The 17,685-nt window shown below is 41.2% G+C and overlaps 1 protein-coding gene across 2 annotated transcripts in view; it reads right to left on the reverse strand.

Moving 5' to 3' along the window:
• LOC145271189 (protein-associating with the carboxyl-terminal domain of ezrin-like) overlaps positions 1–17,685 on the reverse strand; it is a 206,997-nt gene that overhangs the window by 59,910 nt on the left and 129,402 nt on the right. For both annotated transcript variants that reach the window (XM_080126757.1, XM_080126812.1), the window contains 2 exons: positions 1,548–1,659; positions 1,167–1,244 (listed from right to left, as the gene is read on the reverse strand). In XM_080126757.1, coding sequence (XP_079982883.1) covers positions 1,167–1,244; positions 1,548–1,659 — 190 coding nt within the window. The remainder of the gene's footprint in view (positions 1–1,166; positions 1,245–1,547; positions 1,660–17,685) is intronic.

Below are 17,685 nucleotides of genomic sequence, written 5' to 3' on the forward strand. Positions count from 1 at the left end.
AACACATACTTAAATCATTCGTTGACATTTATGCTGATGACACGACTATCTATGTCAACACATCAAAGGCTGTAAATGACAAAGTTCTCTCTAATTCTCTCTCCTCTTGATCTTGAGCGCGTGGTACAATGGAGGAAGAGGTGGCTGGTCACTTAATGCATCCAAAACCAAGTTTCTATCTTTACATCATCAACGCTCTGATCCCCATCTGGCATCAATTGAAATGGATGGCTCTCGTTTTGGGGAGGCTCCATGTTTTGACAAGCTTCTGGGTTTGACCTTTACTCCTGATCTGAAATGGAACACGTACATCAAATCTGTTGCGAGGGACGCTGGGAAAATGGTGGGATCTTTCTACTGCTCCAGAAGATATCTCACTACTGATGCAATTCTCCATCTGTATAAAAGCCAAGTACATCCAAGGATGGAGTACTGCTGCCACATCTGGGCAGGAGCTGCTAAAAACAGCCTATCCTGCCTTGACAGAGTACAAAATAGACTTCGGGGTTTGGTAGGGGATGCCTTTTTCTCTTCCCTGCAGCCTCTCCCCCACAGAAGAGACGTTGCGAGCCTGTCTTTATTTTATCGTTATTTCCATGGTAAGTGCTCGTCTGAGCTCCAATCTCTCGCCCCCCCCCTCGCCAATCTTTCACGAGAAACGCCCATCTAGCTGAAACTACTGTCAATTTTCCCCACTCCTTATCTGTGCCTAAATCCAAACATAGATTCCATGAGCAGAGCTTCTTTCTCAGAAGTGCACGATTGTGGAACTCTCTTCCGTTCGTCTGTTTCCCACCTGACTACAACTTGGATGTCTTCAAATCCAACATAAACAAATTCCTAACAAACCGCCCCCTTAAGACTGTCAAATCTCCAATACTAATGATTACTACAATACTATCTCATTGATTACTGTACACGCAATAACCCTTATCCCTGAGTGGCCTCCGGGCCTTGATAAGTGGTGACCCCCATATAAAAAAAAAAAAAAATCAAACATCTCTCTCTAACCAACATTAGTCATTGATTGTAAGTCACGAAACATATTCCCACAAATAAGTAGTTTACCTCTATTATTAATAAATAATAACAAAAAGCACACAAAATTGAGAAAAAATTAAAATATCTAATATTAAAAAGAACAATATAAAAACAAAAATACACACCTAAAAAATTCTTGTTTTTCTTGAGGTGATTTTACAGTGATATTTTTCAGAAATTGCTTTATTTCAAGAAAATGATTCCTAAAAAAAATAAAAACAAAAAAAAAAATGAAAACAATTGAAATTACATTTCAAAACTTTTTTTTTTTTTACAAAATGTGAATGAAAAAACAATACTAACTGCAGCTTTGAAGGTTTTGTTAAAAAGGTATAAAGAAATCAAATTAAATGAAGAAATGTTCTTTTGTTTATTTTACATCGAGAAAAATTTGATTAAAAAAAATTTGACCAAACTTTAAAATGTTTTCTACAAAAGATTTCTATGAAAACTAGAATCTAGAAAAAAAAAAAAAAAAAAAAAAAAAAAAGAATCAAAGAACTCACTCATATTTAAATATTCGATTGTTGAGTAGTGAACTGAGTTTTGATCTTTGCTTAGAGTTTAGACTAAGGTATTCATCCTGAACATGTAATTCAAATGGTTTGGAGACATCGCCTGTAAAAAAAAAAAAAAATTATATATAAAGTAAACAATCATTTATATATTTGAATAGAACAATTTAAACATAAAAAAATTACAAATGCTACATTAAACATTGAAAACAGAAAGAAATGTGTATCATACTTATATAATACTTATATAAAAATCGATTCAGTCAATTTGTTTTTTTTTATATTTGTCAAGGATTTATTTATTAAATCTAAGTGTTAAATAATAATAATATTATTTATTTATTTTTTTTTTTTTACACAGGGATCACCACTTATCAAGGCCCGGAAGCCACTCAGGGATAAGGGTTATTGCAAGTACATTAAGTTAGTGAGGAGATTTGATGAAGTGTTTACTTAAGGGGACGGTTCATTAGGAATTTGTTAACATTGGACTTGAAGACATCCAAGTTGTAGTCCGGAGGGAAGCAGGCAGACGGAACAGAGTTCCACAGGCGTGCAGTTCTAAGAAAGAAGCTTTGTTCATGGAATCCGCGTTTTGATTTAGGCACAGATATAGAGTGGGGGAAATTTTTCACAGTGGATTCAGCTAGACGGGTGTTTTTCGTGAAAGATTGGCGAGGGGGGACCAGAGATTGGAGTTCAGACGAGCTTCTGCCATGAAAATAACGATAAAACAAGGACAGGCTCGCAACGTCTCTTCTGTGGGAGAGAGGTTGCAGGGTAGAGAAAGCCACGAAGTCTATTTTGTACTCTGTCAAGGCAGGATAGGCTGTTTTTAGTAGCTCCTGCCCAGATATGGCAACAGTATTCCATCCTTGGACGTACTTGGCTTTTATATAGATAGAGAATTGCATCAGTAGTGAGATATCTTCTGGAGAGGTAGAAGGATCCCACCATCTTTCCAGCGATCTTGGCAACAGACTTGATGTACGTGTTCCATTTCAGATCAGGAGTAAAGGTCAAACCCAGAAGCTTGTCAAAACACGGAGCCTCACCCAGACGAGAGCCATCCATCACAATTGATGCCAGCTGGGGATCAGAGCGTTGATGATGTAAGGATAGGAGTTTGGTTTTGGATGCATTAAAGGTAACCAGCCACATCTTCCCCCACTGAACCACGCGCTCGAGATCAGAGGAGAGAGAATCAGAGAGAACTTTGTCATTTACAGCCTTTGATGTGTTGCCGTAGATGGTTGTGTCATCAGCATAGATGTCAACGAATGATTTAAGTATGTGTTTAGGGAGGTCATTGATGTAGATCAGGAAGAGAGTTGGGCCCAGGATTGACCCCTGGGGGACTCCAGCATTTATATTGCAGGCCTCCGATTTTTGTCCATCGATCACTACTCTTCTGAGCCTATCGGAGAGAAATGATTTAATGATTGAGAAAACATTTCCCGTTATACCGTTGCTGGAAATCTTGTGAAGTAGACCCTTATGCCATACCTTGTCAAAGGCCTTTGATATGTCAAGAGCAATTGCCCTAGAAAGGAAGCCTTTGTCAAGAGATTCACTTATCCTGTGGGATATAACCGTCAGCACATCTGCGGTAGATCTTGCAGAGCGGAAACCATATTGTGTGTCACTAAGAAGGTTATTTCTGCTGAGGTGGTTGACTATTTCTCTATTTAATATGGATTCCAGCAACTTACTCATAACACACAGGAGACTTATAGGTTTGTATTGAGAGGGAGATGACTTATCACCTGAATTCTTAAATATAGGGGCAAACTGAAGAGGTCTTCCAGGGAGTCGGAAAGCACTTCTCCTTAAGGCAGCGCTTAAATAGTTTCGTAAGTATGGGAGCAAGTTCTGGTTGAAGCTTTTTTAACACTATAATTGGGATGCCATCAGGGCCAGTTGCTTTACTGGAATCTAGGTTCTTTATTAGCTTGGCGACCTCATGCACAGATATTTGTATTAAAAAGGTTAACAAAAATATGACTTGGGTGCTTTCAGCTAGAATTGAAACAAAAACAGTGTTCTAGCTTTAGTTGTTAAGTTTGAAAAGTTTGCTAGAAATGATGTCATTACATTAAAATTTCAGATTGTGACAAACAAATTCAGATTTTTAGTATATATATACTTTTTTAACTTTTGAAATCACTACTACATATTGGGGACAATATAATAATACTAATCAACAACAAATTTTTTGTCTGTTTTTTTTCAGCTGATTTAGGATTAATCTGATGTGTTATATCCAAAAATCACAATGGGTCAAGTTTTTGAGCTATGGCTACATGTCGTTTTTTGTTTTTGTTCACATGTACGCATGTATGGAGCATTTTAGGAATTGCTGGGTTAAAACATCATGTCAAATAATTGTTTTGATTGGAAATGATTATTTTAACGACAAGAAGTATTCAGGTTCGATAATTGTGGGTGATTATGTTGAAAACGGATCAATGTGAAGTCATAAAACTTGGAAATTTCCAAAAATTGGTGCTCAGCATACACGAAGAAAGACTGGCTTGTGTGGGGGGAATTGGTGACCAGGGTTACGGAGTCAAAGGTTTTAGTCAGAGTCCGAATCTTTTATCTGACTCTGACTCAAGTCCAATAAATTTATTTTTTTACCTGGTTTTTGTGTTTGGTTTTACCAGTTGAACAATTTAGTAGCATTTGTATGATTTTGCTTTTATTTTTGGAGATATATCATATTTTGTACTTCCACTTCAAAATATTTCGTCCATCGGATCACTACAAATCCTGTCTGGACAATTGCTTTTGTTTTGATGTCACACAGGATCAATAAAAATTCTGTTTTCAAGTGAGATCACTGTGGATTATATCGGATAGCAATCGGATTGTAATCTGAAAGTTATCCAGTTCCTGAATCAAATGGAATTTGGCAATTGGATTAGTCCGGGATCGATCTGGAATTACAATCTTATCTGGAAAAAAAAAAAAAAAAACGGGCATGAATCAATAAGAAGCAACCCATGCCCTTAGCTTTTTATTTTATTTATTTATTTATTTATTTTTATTTTTTTTACATAGGAGTCACCACTTATCAAGGCTCTGAAGCCACTCAAGGATAAGGGTTAAAGAGTGTACAGAAGTCAATGGGTCAATATTGTAGTAATTGTTAGTAGTAGAAATTTGGTAAATTGGATTATTTAAGGGGATGGCTTATCAAGAATTTGTTTACGTTGGACTTGAAGATGACCAAATTGTAGTCAGCTGGGAAGCAGGTAAACGGAAGAAAGTTCCACAGACATGCAGTTCTAAGAAAACTTTGTTCATGGAATCTACATTTAGGTTTAGGTACAGATAAAGAGTGGGGGAAATTATAGATAGTGGTTTCAGCTAGACAAGTGTTTTTCGTATAAGTTTGGCGAGGGGAGACCATAGATTGGAGCTCAGGCGAGCACCTGCCATGAAAATAACGATGGCAATGTCTCTTCTGTAGGAAAGAGGTTGCGGGAAAGAGAAAAGGGCATCCCCTACTAGGCTACAAAGTCTATTTTGAACTTTGTCAAGGCAGGATAAGACCTTTCTAGCAGCTCCTGCCCAGATGTGGCAACGGTACTCCATCATTGGACATACCTGATTCTCATATAAGTAGAGAATTGCATCAGCAGTAAGATATCTACTGGAGTAGTAGAAGGATCCCACCATTTTTCCTTGGGAATGGATTTAATGTACGTGATCCATTTCCGATCAGGAGTAAAGGTCAAGCCCAGAAGCTTGTCAAAACAAGGAGTCTCCCCAAAACGAGAGCCATTCATTTCAATTCATGCCAGATGGAGGATCAGAGCATTGATGATGTAAAGATAGAAGCTTGGTTTTAGATGCATTAAAATTAACCAGCCACATCTTTCCCCATTTCACCACGTGCTCAGAGGAGAGAGAATCAGAGAGAACTTGGTCATTTACGGCTTTTGAGGTGTTGCCATAGATGGTAGTGTCATCAGCATAAATGTTTATGAATGATGTTAGGATGTGATTTGGATCATTGATGTAGATCAGTAAGAGAGTTGGGCCTGGATGGACCCCTGAGGGACTCCGGCATTAATACTGTGAGCTTCTAATTTTTCCCCATTAACCACTACTGTTATCAACCTATCAGAGAGAAATAATTTAATAATTAAGCTATTTCCAGCTATACTGTAGCTGAAAATCTTGTAAAGTAGGCCTTTATGCCATACCCTATCAAAGGCCTTTGATATGTCAAGAGCAATTGCCCTAGAAAGGAAGCCTCCATTGAGAGATTTGCTAATCCTCTGAGATATAACGAAGGTTATTTTTGCTGAGGTGGTTAACTACTTCTTTATTCAACAGATTCCAGCAACTTACTCATGACACACAGGAGACTGACTGGTCTGTACTGAGAGGGAGATGACTAATCACCTGAATTTTTAAATACAGGGCATACTGTTTTCCAGAGTGTTGGGAAGCAATTCTCCTTAAGATGACGCTTAAAAAGCTTTGTAAGTATAGGAGCTAGATCTGGTTGAAACTTTTTCAGCACTATAACTGAAATACCATCAGGGCCAGTTGCTTTACTGGAATAAGGTTTTTGATTAGCTTAACAACATCACACACAGATATTTGTATGTTACATAGCGTGTTTTCTGATATGGGAAGAAATACTAGGGGTTGACGGCCTTAGTCGCATAGGGTAGAATTAGTTGCAAAGTTCTTGGCAGAGTTTGGCTTTATCTAATGCTAACAAGATTAGCTCAGGTCCATTGATGATGGTTGTTCAAGATCCTGTTTGGTATTTGCCAAAACTGGTGGGAAGCAAGCCGCTCCTCAGCCACTTTGGACTTAATGGACTCATTATTTTATAGTGATTGCTGGCAGTCCTGAAGCGGCTTTAGTCTCAGTACAGTTTCCTGTTTTTCCTTAGATCCACTTTCCATAAAAGCAATATCAATTTTTTAATAAATTTCTTCTCTGTATGATATGTCTTTACTCTCTCCTCTCTTTTGATAAGAAGGGTACAGGCTTCGAAATGCCATGGCCTAAAGAGGTTTCCCTATCCCTAAATATTGTATTCCCTTTCAAACTGATAGCATAATAAAATTTTATTGTAAATTTTTTTATCCTTTTATTATCTTAACTTATTCTATAAAGCTGGTTGAGTGTATAGGTGAGTATATTTATTATACAAGTGAATGTTAAACGTAAAAAATAATATACATGAAAAGTATTTATAAAATGCTTTCTGAATAGGTGTGGAAGGCTGGTATATGGATCTACAGAATAGATTTTCACATTCGAGTCGAAGTTGGCATCCTAGGAATTTTAGGAGTCGGATTTTTACCATCCGACTCCGCAACCATTTTGGTGATAAAATACTTTTCCCACCATTGCACATCAAGCTTGGCTTAATCAAGCAGTTTACCAAGGCTCTGGACAAGGATGGGAACTGCTTCACTTACTTGTGCCAAGCTTTTCCAGGATTGACCATGGAAAGTTGAAAGCTGGCATCTTTGACAGTCCTTAGATCTGACAGTTCATCAGAGATCCACAGTTCGAAAGCTAAATGAACAAAGTGGAACTGGAAGCATGGAAGGCATTTGTTCTGGTCATGAAGAACTTTTTTGGCAATAAGGCAAGAAACCACACAGAACTCATCAACAACTTGCTGAAAGCTGGGCTGCAACATGAGCGTCGAGATGCACTATGTTCACATATGGACCGGTTTCTTGAAAACCCGAGTTCAATAAGTGACAAGCAGGAGAAGAGATTCCATCAGGACTGGAATGAGATGGAGACCAGGTATCAGGATCATGAGGATGCAGTCATGATGGTTGACTACTGCTGGAATCTGGAGAGAGAGAGAGAGAGACTTTCCTTCTGTTGAGCATTTCAGGAGTTCAAAGAAATGAAAGTTCAAACCCTTAAGTTTGAACAATGGTGACGCAGCATGCAATTTACATTTGGATGTACATTTACAATTTTATCTTCAGTTTACAGTAATCAATGTTTCTATCAGATAATCAATATATGTTGTTGGCAAAACATTTTTTTTCTTAAAATTATATTTAGGATGATATATTTTGAGAAAAATCAGCTGCTAATGCCACAGAAATATAATCGGTTTTGTCACAAGATCTGATTTTTTTTCTAATCAACATGGCACAAAATCCTGACCTGATGGAGAGAAACGGGTGCCATTTCCTGCGTAAAAAATATTGTAAATCAGTTGTAGAAATCTAGACAACAATCAAAAAGTAAAAAAAAATTGTTGCCCAGTATAATCAATACAGTATTGGCTCTATATTAATAAATACAAAATCTGCACAAATTAAAATATTTTTAAGCATATTTTATGATTGTGTCACGCCATATGGGTATTTGGTACATTATACAAATCAATAGAGAATTGGCTCTATAATAATAAATATGAAATCTGCATACATACATATTTCAGCATATAGTAATGCTTTCAGAAGTTTAACAAAAAATATGACAGGTGCCATGAACTAGAATCAAAACCAAAACATATAGCGTCTTAGTTGTTAAGTTTGAAAATTTTACTAGAAATAACATCCTGGATTAAAATTTCAGATGGTGACAAACAATTTATTATTTTTTATTTATTTTATTTTAGAATCATCTCAAAAACTGAAGCTTCACAATTTGTGTGTTCATTCTTTTACAAACTGTTATCCTCATCTTCATAGTTGTTGTTGGTTCACCATGTTTCGGCCAACTCATCTTATTGCTATGGATACAAGACTCACCATTCCTTTGTGATGAGTTGGCCAAAACATGGTGAAACAACATCTATAAAGATGAGGATAACAGTTTGCAAGAGATTGAACACACAAATTGTGAAGCTTCAGTTTTTGAGATGATTCCAAAATAAAATAAATAAAAAATAATATATTGTGATAAACAAATTCAGAATTTTAGTATAATAATAGATATGGAAGCATACTATATCATATATGTCATTTGAAAAGTAAATGCATACAAAATCAAAGTCATTTAAAAAGTACTAGCGGGGCTACCCAGCACTGCTTGGGACCGTATAAATAATGAGAAAATTGAATTTGATTTTGAACATATTTGTTATTCTTAGGAGAGAGGAATTTTTAATATCTATTTTTACCCCAAAACGGACATTACTTTCTCCAACCTAACCCCCAAAAGAAAACGCAAGAGTACGTTTAAAATTAACATAATCATGCTTCTTTCTACCCATTACTACAACCATCACATCATTCCCGGATGATTACATGAAAAATTTTAACAAATAGATCACCCCCTACAGAAAATGGCCTAGTAAACTTTAATAGAAAACCAACAATATATATGTATTAATCTAATTGTGAGATCATAAACTGTTTAAGCCATATCTGAAATCGACTTCACAAATAAGGTAATTTTAAGATAGAAAATTGTTCAAGCCATTTCCAATACAAACTTTATATTCTACCACCCTAATTTAATCCAGTGACGCAGATTATTCTGCTAGTATATATTTGCCCCTATCTCATTCAATCCCGGGCAACGCCAGGAATTTTGCTAATATATATTTCCATCAATCTCCTTCAATTCCGGGTGACGCGGGGATATTGCTAGTAAATTATCTCACGTATCTCATTCAAGATTGAGTTACGCCGGGTATTCTGCTAGTGTATATGTGCAGCTATATAATACAATCCCGGAGTGATGCCAAGTATTCGTCTATTCTGTATTTGTACCTATGTCATTTAATCCCAGGCAATGCCACGTATTCTGTTAGTATTTATCTGCATCTGCATTATTAAATCCTATATATTTCCACCTATCTCATTCAATACGGGACGATTCAGGGTATTCTGCTAATATATATTTCCACCTATCTCATCTAATCCCAAGCGACGCCAGGTATTTTGCTAATATATATTCTCACCTATTTTATTCAATCTCGGGCAATACCAGGTGTTCTGCTAGTATATATCTCAATCAATCTCATTAAATCCTGGGCAACGCAAGGTATTTTGTTAGTATATATTTCAATCAATCAAATTCAATCCAAGGCAACGCCAGGTATTCTGCTAGTATATATTTGCATCTATCTCATTGGATTCCAGGCGCCTGTGTATTCTGTTTGCATACATTTGCATGTATCTCATTCAACCTCGGGTGACTCCGGGTAATCTGTAAGTATATATGTGGACGTATCTCGTTGAATCCCATAATTCTTGGATATCTTACTAATTTCAACATCATTTTTCATAATTCAACCCACATTATCTTCCCCCGCTTACTAAAATAATAACTTTGATACATTTCATTTAATCATTTTCATAATTCTTGGATATGTTACTAATTTCGACAATTATTTTCACGACTGAACCCATATTATCGCCCCCCACCTCTTACTAAAGTAATAACTTTGAGACATTGTCTTGGTCGTTTATTTCATTACAAACACACCAATCAAATAACTCGCATTTCATAATTTTTCATAATTCTTGGATATGTTATTAATTTTGACAATCATTTTTTTATGATTTAACCCACATAATCGTCCCACTCTTACTAAAATAATAACTTTGCTACATTGTCTTGGCTGTTTATTTCGTTACAAACACACCAATCAAATAACTCACATTTTTCATCACTTTTCATAATTCTTGGATATGTTACTAATTTCAACAATAATTTTTCTTGATTTAACCCATATTCTTTATTTAACCAATATAGCCCCGCTCTTACTAAAATTACACACTTTGATACATAATCTGGGCTGTCTATTTCATTACGAACACACCAATCAAATAACTCAAATTTCATAATTTTTCATAATTCTTGGATATGTTACTAATTTCAACAATTATTTTTTATGATTTAACCCACATAATCAACCCCCACTTACTAAAATAATAAATTTAAGACTATGTCTGGGTGTTTATTTAATTATAAACACACCAATCAAAAAAAAAACTTACATTTCATCACTTTTCATAATTCTTGGATATGTTACTAATTTCAACAATCATTTTTCATGATTCACATAACCCCCTTCATCTTACAAAAATAATAACTTTGAGACATTGTCTGGCTGTTTTATTTCATTATAAACACACCACATTTCATCATTTTTCATAATTCTTGGATATATTACTAATTTCGGCAATCATTTTTCATGATTTCATAATTGCCCCCTCCTCTTACTATATAGAGTATTCTGCTAGCACAAATATCCACCTTTCTCATCCGATCCCAGGTATTCTGCAGGGAAACATTCCACCTATCTCATCCAATCTCAGGCAACATCAGGTATTTTGCTAGTACATATATCCAACTTTTCATACAATCATGGGCGACGCTGGGTATTCTGCTAGCACAAATATCCACCTATCTTTTCCGATCCCAGGCGGCGCTAGAAAACATTCTGCCTATTTCATTCAATCCCAGGGCAACGTCGGGTATTCTGCTAGTACATATATTCACCTATCTTTTCCGATTCCAGGCGACTCCGGGTATCCTACTAGGAAACATTTCACTTATTTCATCCAATTCCGGGCTATGCCGTGTATTCTATTACAAATAAGCACCCAGCATGCACCGATTCATGGAATCAGCAGTTCGGTGATGTGATTTTTGAAAACATGACATTTTGTCTCAATTTAGTACACGATAAATATATAAAATGCATCTTTTTTTTTTAATAGAAGATAATGTTCGGTAGGAAATTACACTATATAATACGGTTACTTGGTCTTTTGTCTAAGATCAAAGTGTAGTATGTGTTCTTAGAATTTAAGTGGTCCCATCTTTCGCCTCCCCCCTCTCGGTAAACAGTGTTAGGATATCATATTGTTACTAATACTAAAAAGAAAATGGCCGTTTGTTTTGTTTTGTTAACATTCCGACTCGTTCTTTACGTGATTTTTGAAATGTTACGAATAAGCACCTAGCATGCACCGATTCATGGAATCAGCAGTTCAGCGGTGTGATTTTTGGAATATGACAAAACAAAACAGTACACAATAAATATATAAAATGCATCGTTTTTTTAATGTTCGGTAGGAAATTACACTAGCTAAGTGGAAACGCGAGTTATCGGGACTCCAAGAGGATCGGCAAGTCCTCCAACCCCCCAAGAAGACAACTCCCCGGCACAGGGGGAAGATGAAGAGGACGAGGATGATGCTAACCAGAGAACAAAGGCGCTCATCAGCAACACCATCGCGTCCCTCAACAGGCTGTTCCAGAATGATGGGGCTCCAGTCAACCCCAACGCCCCCACAGAGGACAGCCCAGAAGGAGTATGTGGGGCCAAGCCACCATCACTCGGCAAAGCCCCTGACTCCAAATCTATGGGTAAGGCACCTGCGGTAAAGTCACCCAGTCCGCAGACGCCCAACAAGAAGAGAAAGCCCTCCCCAACTGAGGAAAATCTCGAAGATTGGCCAACCCTGACAACCACCACTACCCAACGGCAATCTCAACTGAAGCAGAAGCAGCAACAGCAGCAGCAAGTCAAGGAGACGGTGCCAGATACTCCGTGCCTGGGGCCATCAAAATCCAAGGCAAACGAGGAAGTGGCATGGGGCCCTCAGAAGGAGGAGAAAACGACGCTGGAGGACTATAGGAAGCTGTTCAACAGCACCTATATGAGTTCACGGAGGCGATCAACATCATACCCCTTCTGGGTCAAGTGGAAGAGCTCCAGAATAGTCCTCTCCCTGGTCACTTCCAATCTAAAGACCAGGGGGCTAGCCCGTGTCAACAAGGAGACGATGATAGAGCTGCTGATGGCCTTGAACATCCCGGCCAGCTATATATGTCGGAGGAGCTACGCTATGTAGGACATCCTGCTTCCCACCCAAGAAGAGGCGATCTGGCTAGCCAAGACCAACCTTAGCTGGCGGAACATCAAGTTGCAGCCAGAATACCTTAACAAGAGGAGGACCAACGTCTCCGTACTAAACGTCCCATGTCACTTGGAAGGCAAACAGCTCGGGGCTATTATGAACCAGTACGGGGACGTCGAAACAGTCTCCTCAGTCCGCGGTCAACGCAATGTCATGACCGGGGACTATAAATTGACGATGGTCCTGGAAAGGGCTGGATTTGACAAGGTTCCAGCAATGCTGAAATTTGGAAAATGGACCATGTCATTGATAGTGGAAGGCAGGAGACCACATTGCTGGCACTGCCAGAAGCAAGGACACATGGCCCGAGACTGTCCCAAGAAACCACCAGCAAAAGCAGCTACCAAGGCCACAGGGAACGTCCAACCCTCAGCCCCGGTCGCAGCCGCGCCCTCAACTTCAGCAGCAGTTCCTACAGCAGAGGGCGAATGGTCGACGGTCACCAAAAAGGGCAAAAATGCCAAAAATAAGCCCAAACAGATGGTGACCAGAGACCAAGTAGACAAGGCAGCTCCCATGGATACGGAGACTCCTCTCTCCTCGACCAAAAGGAAGTTACAAGAGTCTGAGGAGGAGGTAGCGTCCGAGGAAGAAGCCAACCCAAACCAAGAAGCTTCAAAGACACCAAGAATTGCAGAAGCAGAGACAAGAAGGTCAAGAAGGAAGAAGAGCAGGAAAACGAAAGTGAACCCCACAGCCCCTGAGAAAGACACTTTAATGCCAAGGCTGAATTCCCCAATCCCCCGACCCCCTCACAGCCAGAGAAATCAACCCCCACCCACCCCTCCTCCCCCAGAGACTCATCTCGGACCCCGTCCCACGACGAGAAGGGTAAAAAGAAGCAACCATCTCCAGCACCTAACTCGACCCCCCTCCTCCTCCGCCTCCTCCTCCCTTCGATAAGGACAAAATATCGGTTTGCACAGAGCGAACCAAGAAACTCCCCTTCCTCCCCGGAGGAAGAATCTGTGAAACGAGCCTTTTGCCAGCAGCCCATGAGTTGAAGGGCAAGCAGAAGACTCAACACAATAAACTGAGGGATTTGGTGTACATCGGATGCAGCAATGTCACCGATCCCACCCAATTCCCAGACACTCTATTGTTGACCACCTTCGTGCGAAAAAATAAGGATGCACGGACAGAAGCCCTGTGGTCAATGTTGGAGACAGCCAAGGAGGCAATACAAGGGATGAAATTGATCGATATGGATCACCCTTCGCTGCTAAAGACTGCGGTAAAGTGCGAGGGTAGATCCCCCATCTACGTCCACCCATCACTATACAGGGCGCTAAAACTAATCTTTCCCCTGGATGTGGGGGGCGTGGACAAGGATGGTCAGCCCGAAGAAGACTTACTCACTGGAAGCCTCGGCCAGGCCTACCACATCCTGTCTGCCAAGGATTTCAGACCCGTCTTTGACACTGCTTAAGGTAAGTGAACATGACTTTAAACTTGGCTACATTTAATGTGAGGGGCATCAGGTGTCGAAGCAAGGCCTCGCGCGTTGTGAGAGACCTGGTGTCCCTTAAGGTAGATATTGCCGCTATCCAGGAGACCCACTTTGTTTGTGACGAGGATTGTCAGGTGCTGGTAAACGATTACGATGTTTACTCAGCATATGACAATACTTATAGTCGTGGAATCTCCTTGCTAGTGAATCGCACCCTGTCAGCGTCGGTGAATGTTGTTCACACAGACGAGGACGGGCGGGCGCTTGTTGATGTTGCCGTTAATTGTAGTGTTTTTCGGATTGTTGCTGTTTATGCTCCCAATTCTGCTATAGAGAGGGCAACCTTTTTTTGACGGTTGGAGGGCTTCTTAGTGGATCCGGAACGGTTAGTTTTAATGGGTGATTGGAATGCAATCCTTGATCCCAATATAGATAAGGTCGGGGGGGGGGGCTAGCGGGTCGGTGCGGTGTGACAGCACTCTGTCTGACCTGATGGCTTCGTGCGATCTTGTCGACAGATTTCGTCTGGATCATCTGGGGCGGAAGATGTGGACGTGGCATTCTGTAGTGCCTTCCCATCCGAGTACTTACTTGGATCGGATGTTAATTAGAAGAGGCAATGTAGACTTCCTATCTTGCCCCACGTTCCTCTTGTTAGGACACTTGGACCATAAACTTGTTATGGCCTATTTGAATTTAAGTGCTAGGCCTAAACTAGCCGGATACTGGAAGTTCAACAGCACCTTGTTGGAGCTGGAGGACTACCGGTTGAAGGTCACTGATCTAATTCAGCGGGCTTTAGTGGGGGTGGTTACAGGGAGTAAGTGGTGGGCCAAAATCAGGCGCTTCTCTGTCCAGTACAGCCAACGCCTCGCGTTAGATAAGGCTAAGGCAAAGAAGCATTTAGAGGATAAGCTGACCCGGACGGTGGAGGGGGGGGGGGCCCTAGAATTAGCACTAGCTAAACAAAATCTCAACCGCTTGGCTAGTGAGCGGTATGAAGGTCTAGTAGTTAGGGCTAGGTTAAAAAAAGTTTCCAATGAGGCTGTGAATGTGAACGCTGTTGAGCGTAAGGCTACTTTAAGGCGCGGTTTGGACGGGTACATTCGTAAAGTACATAACCTGGAAGGACATGCCCTAGTTTCGACTCGGGAGATCTGCGAGGGGTTTCGGGAGCATCTATCGGAGCGCTTCACCCAACTACCCAGACTCAGGGTCGAGGAGTTTGGCAGCTATTTGGCTGACTCGCTGCGCCTTACGGCGGCTAGCTGTGATGGTCTTATTACTGAACATGAGGTCATTACTGCGTTGAAGCAGGTCGGCTGTAACAAGTCCCCATGTTGGTCCCTATACTAAAGGATATATTCAACCATTGGTTTGCTCAGGGTTCCATCCCTGGACAGGTGACCAAGGGTGTGATCACATTGCTGAGGAAAGGTTAACGGCATGGTGGGGCAGAAAATTTCAATGATTTTAGGCCCTTGACTCTGCTAAACACAGAGTTAAAGATTTTGGCAAAGATTCTTGCGAATCGTTTGCAGGTTGTCATCACTGACTTGATCGAACCGGACCAGACTTATGCTGTGAAGGGGAGATCGATTCAAGATAATTTGCATTTGATACGCTCGATCATAGAGGGGACAGAAGATGACACCGAAGCCGCGCTGATCAGTTTAGATCAGTCAAAGGCATTCAATAGGGTCGACCATCGGTTCCTAGGATCTGTGCTAGAGGCCACTGGATTTAATCCGGACTTCTGCAAGTGGATCTTTGTTCTGTATGACAGGCCGACGGTAGCGGTGCAGATCAACGGTAAGCTGTCGGAGTCATTCGCTGTCTCTCAGTCGGTGCGTCAGGGTTGTCCGCTGTCGCCTCTGTTGTACGTCCTGGCGTTGGAACCCCTCCTTCGCAAGTTAAGGGACGAGGCGGCTACACCAGTCCTGCACGGAATAGCTCTCCCTGGAGGCACACAAGCCAGGGTTTCTGCGTTCACCGATGACGTCACTGTGTTCGTGTCTTGCCACACGGACGTTCAAGCGGTGGTCGAGGTGCTTGCTCGATACGAAGAAGTCACAGGGGCCATCTCCAACCACAGCAAGTCTGTCGGCCTGCGGTTGGGGGGCCTGGACCGGGGTAAACTCACTTCCAGGTATTTTCAGCTGGACCGATGGACCGGTCCGCATTCTTGGTGTCTGGTTTGGACCGGGACTTCAGCTGGAAAAGAATTGGTCGGAAGTACAGTCCAAGGTCAAATCGTCGGTGGAGACTTGGATTGGAAGGAAATTGTCCTTGAAGGGTCAGGCGGAGGCGTGTGCTACATACATCTTTCCACTCATCCTTTACCGTTTGTCTGTACTTCCTCTCCCTACAGAATGACTAACCCGCTTACAAGGGCACCTCAATTCACTATTGTAAGCATTATGTCTGCAGAGAGGTCTGTGTCCAGAGTCTGAGCGAGGGAGGCCTGGGTCAGCCCAGTCTCTTGTGTCATAGAAACGCCGAGAGATTGGCTTTCCTGGGTCGTTCGCTTGAAGAAGACGCTCCTTGGGTCCCTGTGGTTGAGAACTTGTTTCCCAATCTCAAACCCAACCCCTCGGTAGAAGGTCGTCGCAGACCGAGGGGGGAGTCTAAGTTCTTCTCCGAATGCCGGACCGCTCTTAGAGCTTTGCTGGGGAACAGTGTCCTCGATCAGCCAAGAAAGAAACTATATCGGGAGTTAGTGGAGGGGACCACGAAGGATCCACTTTGTAGGCGGATGGGATGGTCGATGGAGGTTGTCCGTTCTCACTGGAGTTTGGCACCGGGACGGGAGATTCTGAACAACTCGGAATTTTCCCTTACTTAGCGACTAGTCCGAAACGCGCTGCCCCTCTTCGACGAATTCTACCGGTATAAAGAACATACGAGGCGCTTCTGTGCGCGCTGTGACGAATGCAAGCCCGAAACGATCGGGCACGCATTTTTTTTGCAGCCGGATCCAGCCCTTATTGGAGTACGTTGGAGGGGTAATGGCTTGCATCGATGGCTAGTGGCCGCTCGATCTCGACAAAGGAATTTTTGTCTACAACATGGAGCCGCCGTTCCCCAGGGAGAAAAGAATGGTTTTCCTGGCGATCTTAGCAGTAGCGCATATAGTAATCTGGATCACGCACCTCAAGTTGGTCCGCGAAGGGACATCTGTTCCGGATTGGGATCTGATCGTTTACTTTAAACATTTGCTTAAAGTAAAGATCAGATGCAATTGGAGGAGGTTGCCTAGAGTGGAATTTGACAATAGGTGGGTGCACAGCACTAGTCTGTGCATCTGTCGAGAAGCCAAGTTTCAATATGTGTTCCCTCCTTAAGCATGGCACGGGCGGTGCTGGGTCCTTTGGAACCCATCCCACTTAGTTTAGCATAGTTCAGTAAAGAGACTCTTGACTGGTGGTACAAACGCGATCCCGCTCCTGATATTATTTTTTGGTGCTAGAAAACCCCTGAGTCTACCCGCTCCCCTTTATCACATCTTTGTTTTGGATAAATCCCGATCCTCCCCCACCACTTAGGTCACCGACCAACCCCTCCACCCACTGCTTTGTTTTCTCCCACTCCTAGTAAGGCTTCTCCCCAACCCCCTTAGGGATTGCCCTGCTTGTTTTCAGTTCCCCGAAAAACAGTGGGGGGATCTAGCCGCTAGAATAGCACAGGGGGGTCAATACTAACAACCCAGTAGAATTTATATTTTATGTTTGAATTGAACTTTTTTCATTAGCTTTTCTCACTCCACGAGCTTATATACTCTTAATTC

This window comes from Euprymna scolopes, chromosome 1 (genome assembly GCF_053919585.1).
Source record: "Euprymna scolopes isolate OS-2025 chromosome 1, ASM5391958v1, whole genome shotgun sequence".
NCBI classification, from domain to species: Eukaryota; Metazoa; Mollusca; class Cephalopoda; order Sepiida; family Sepiolidae; genus Euprymna; species Euprymna scolopes.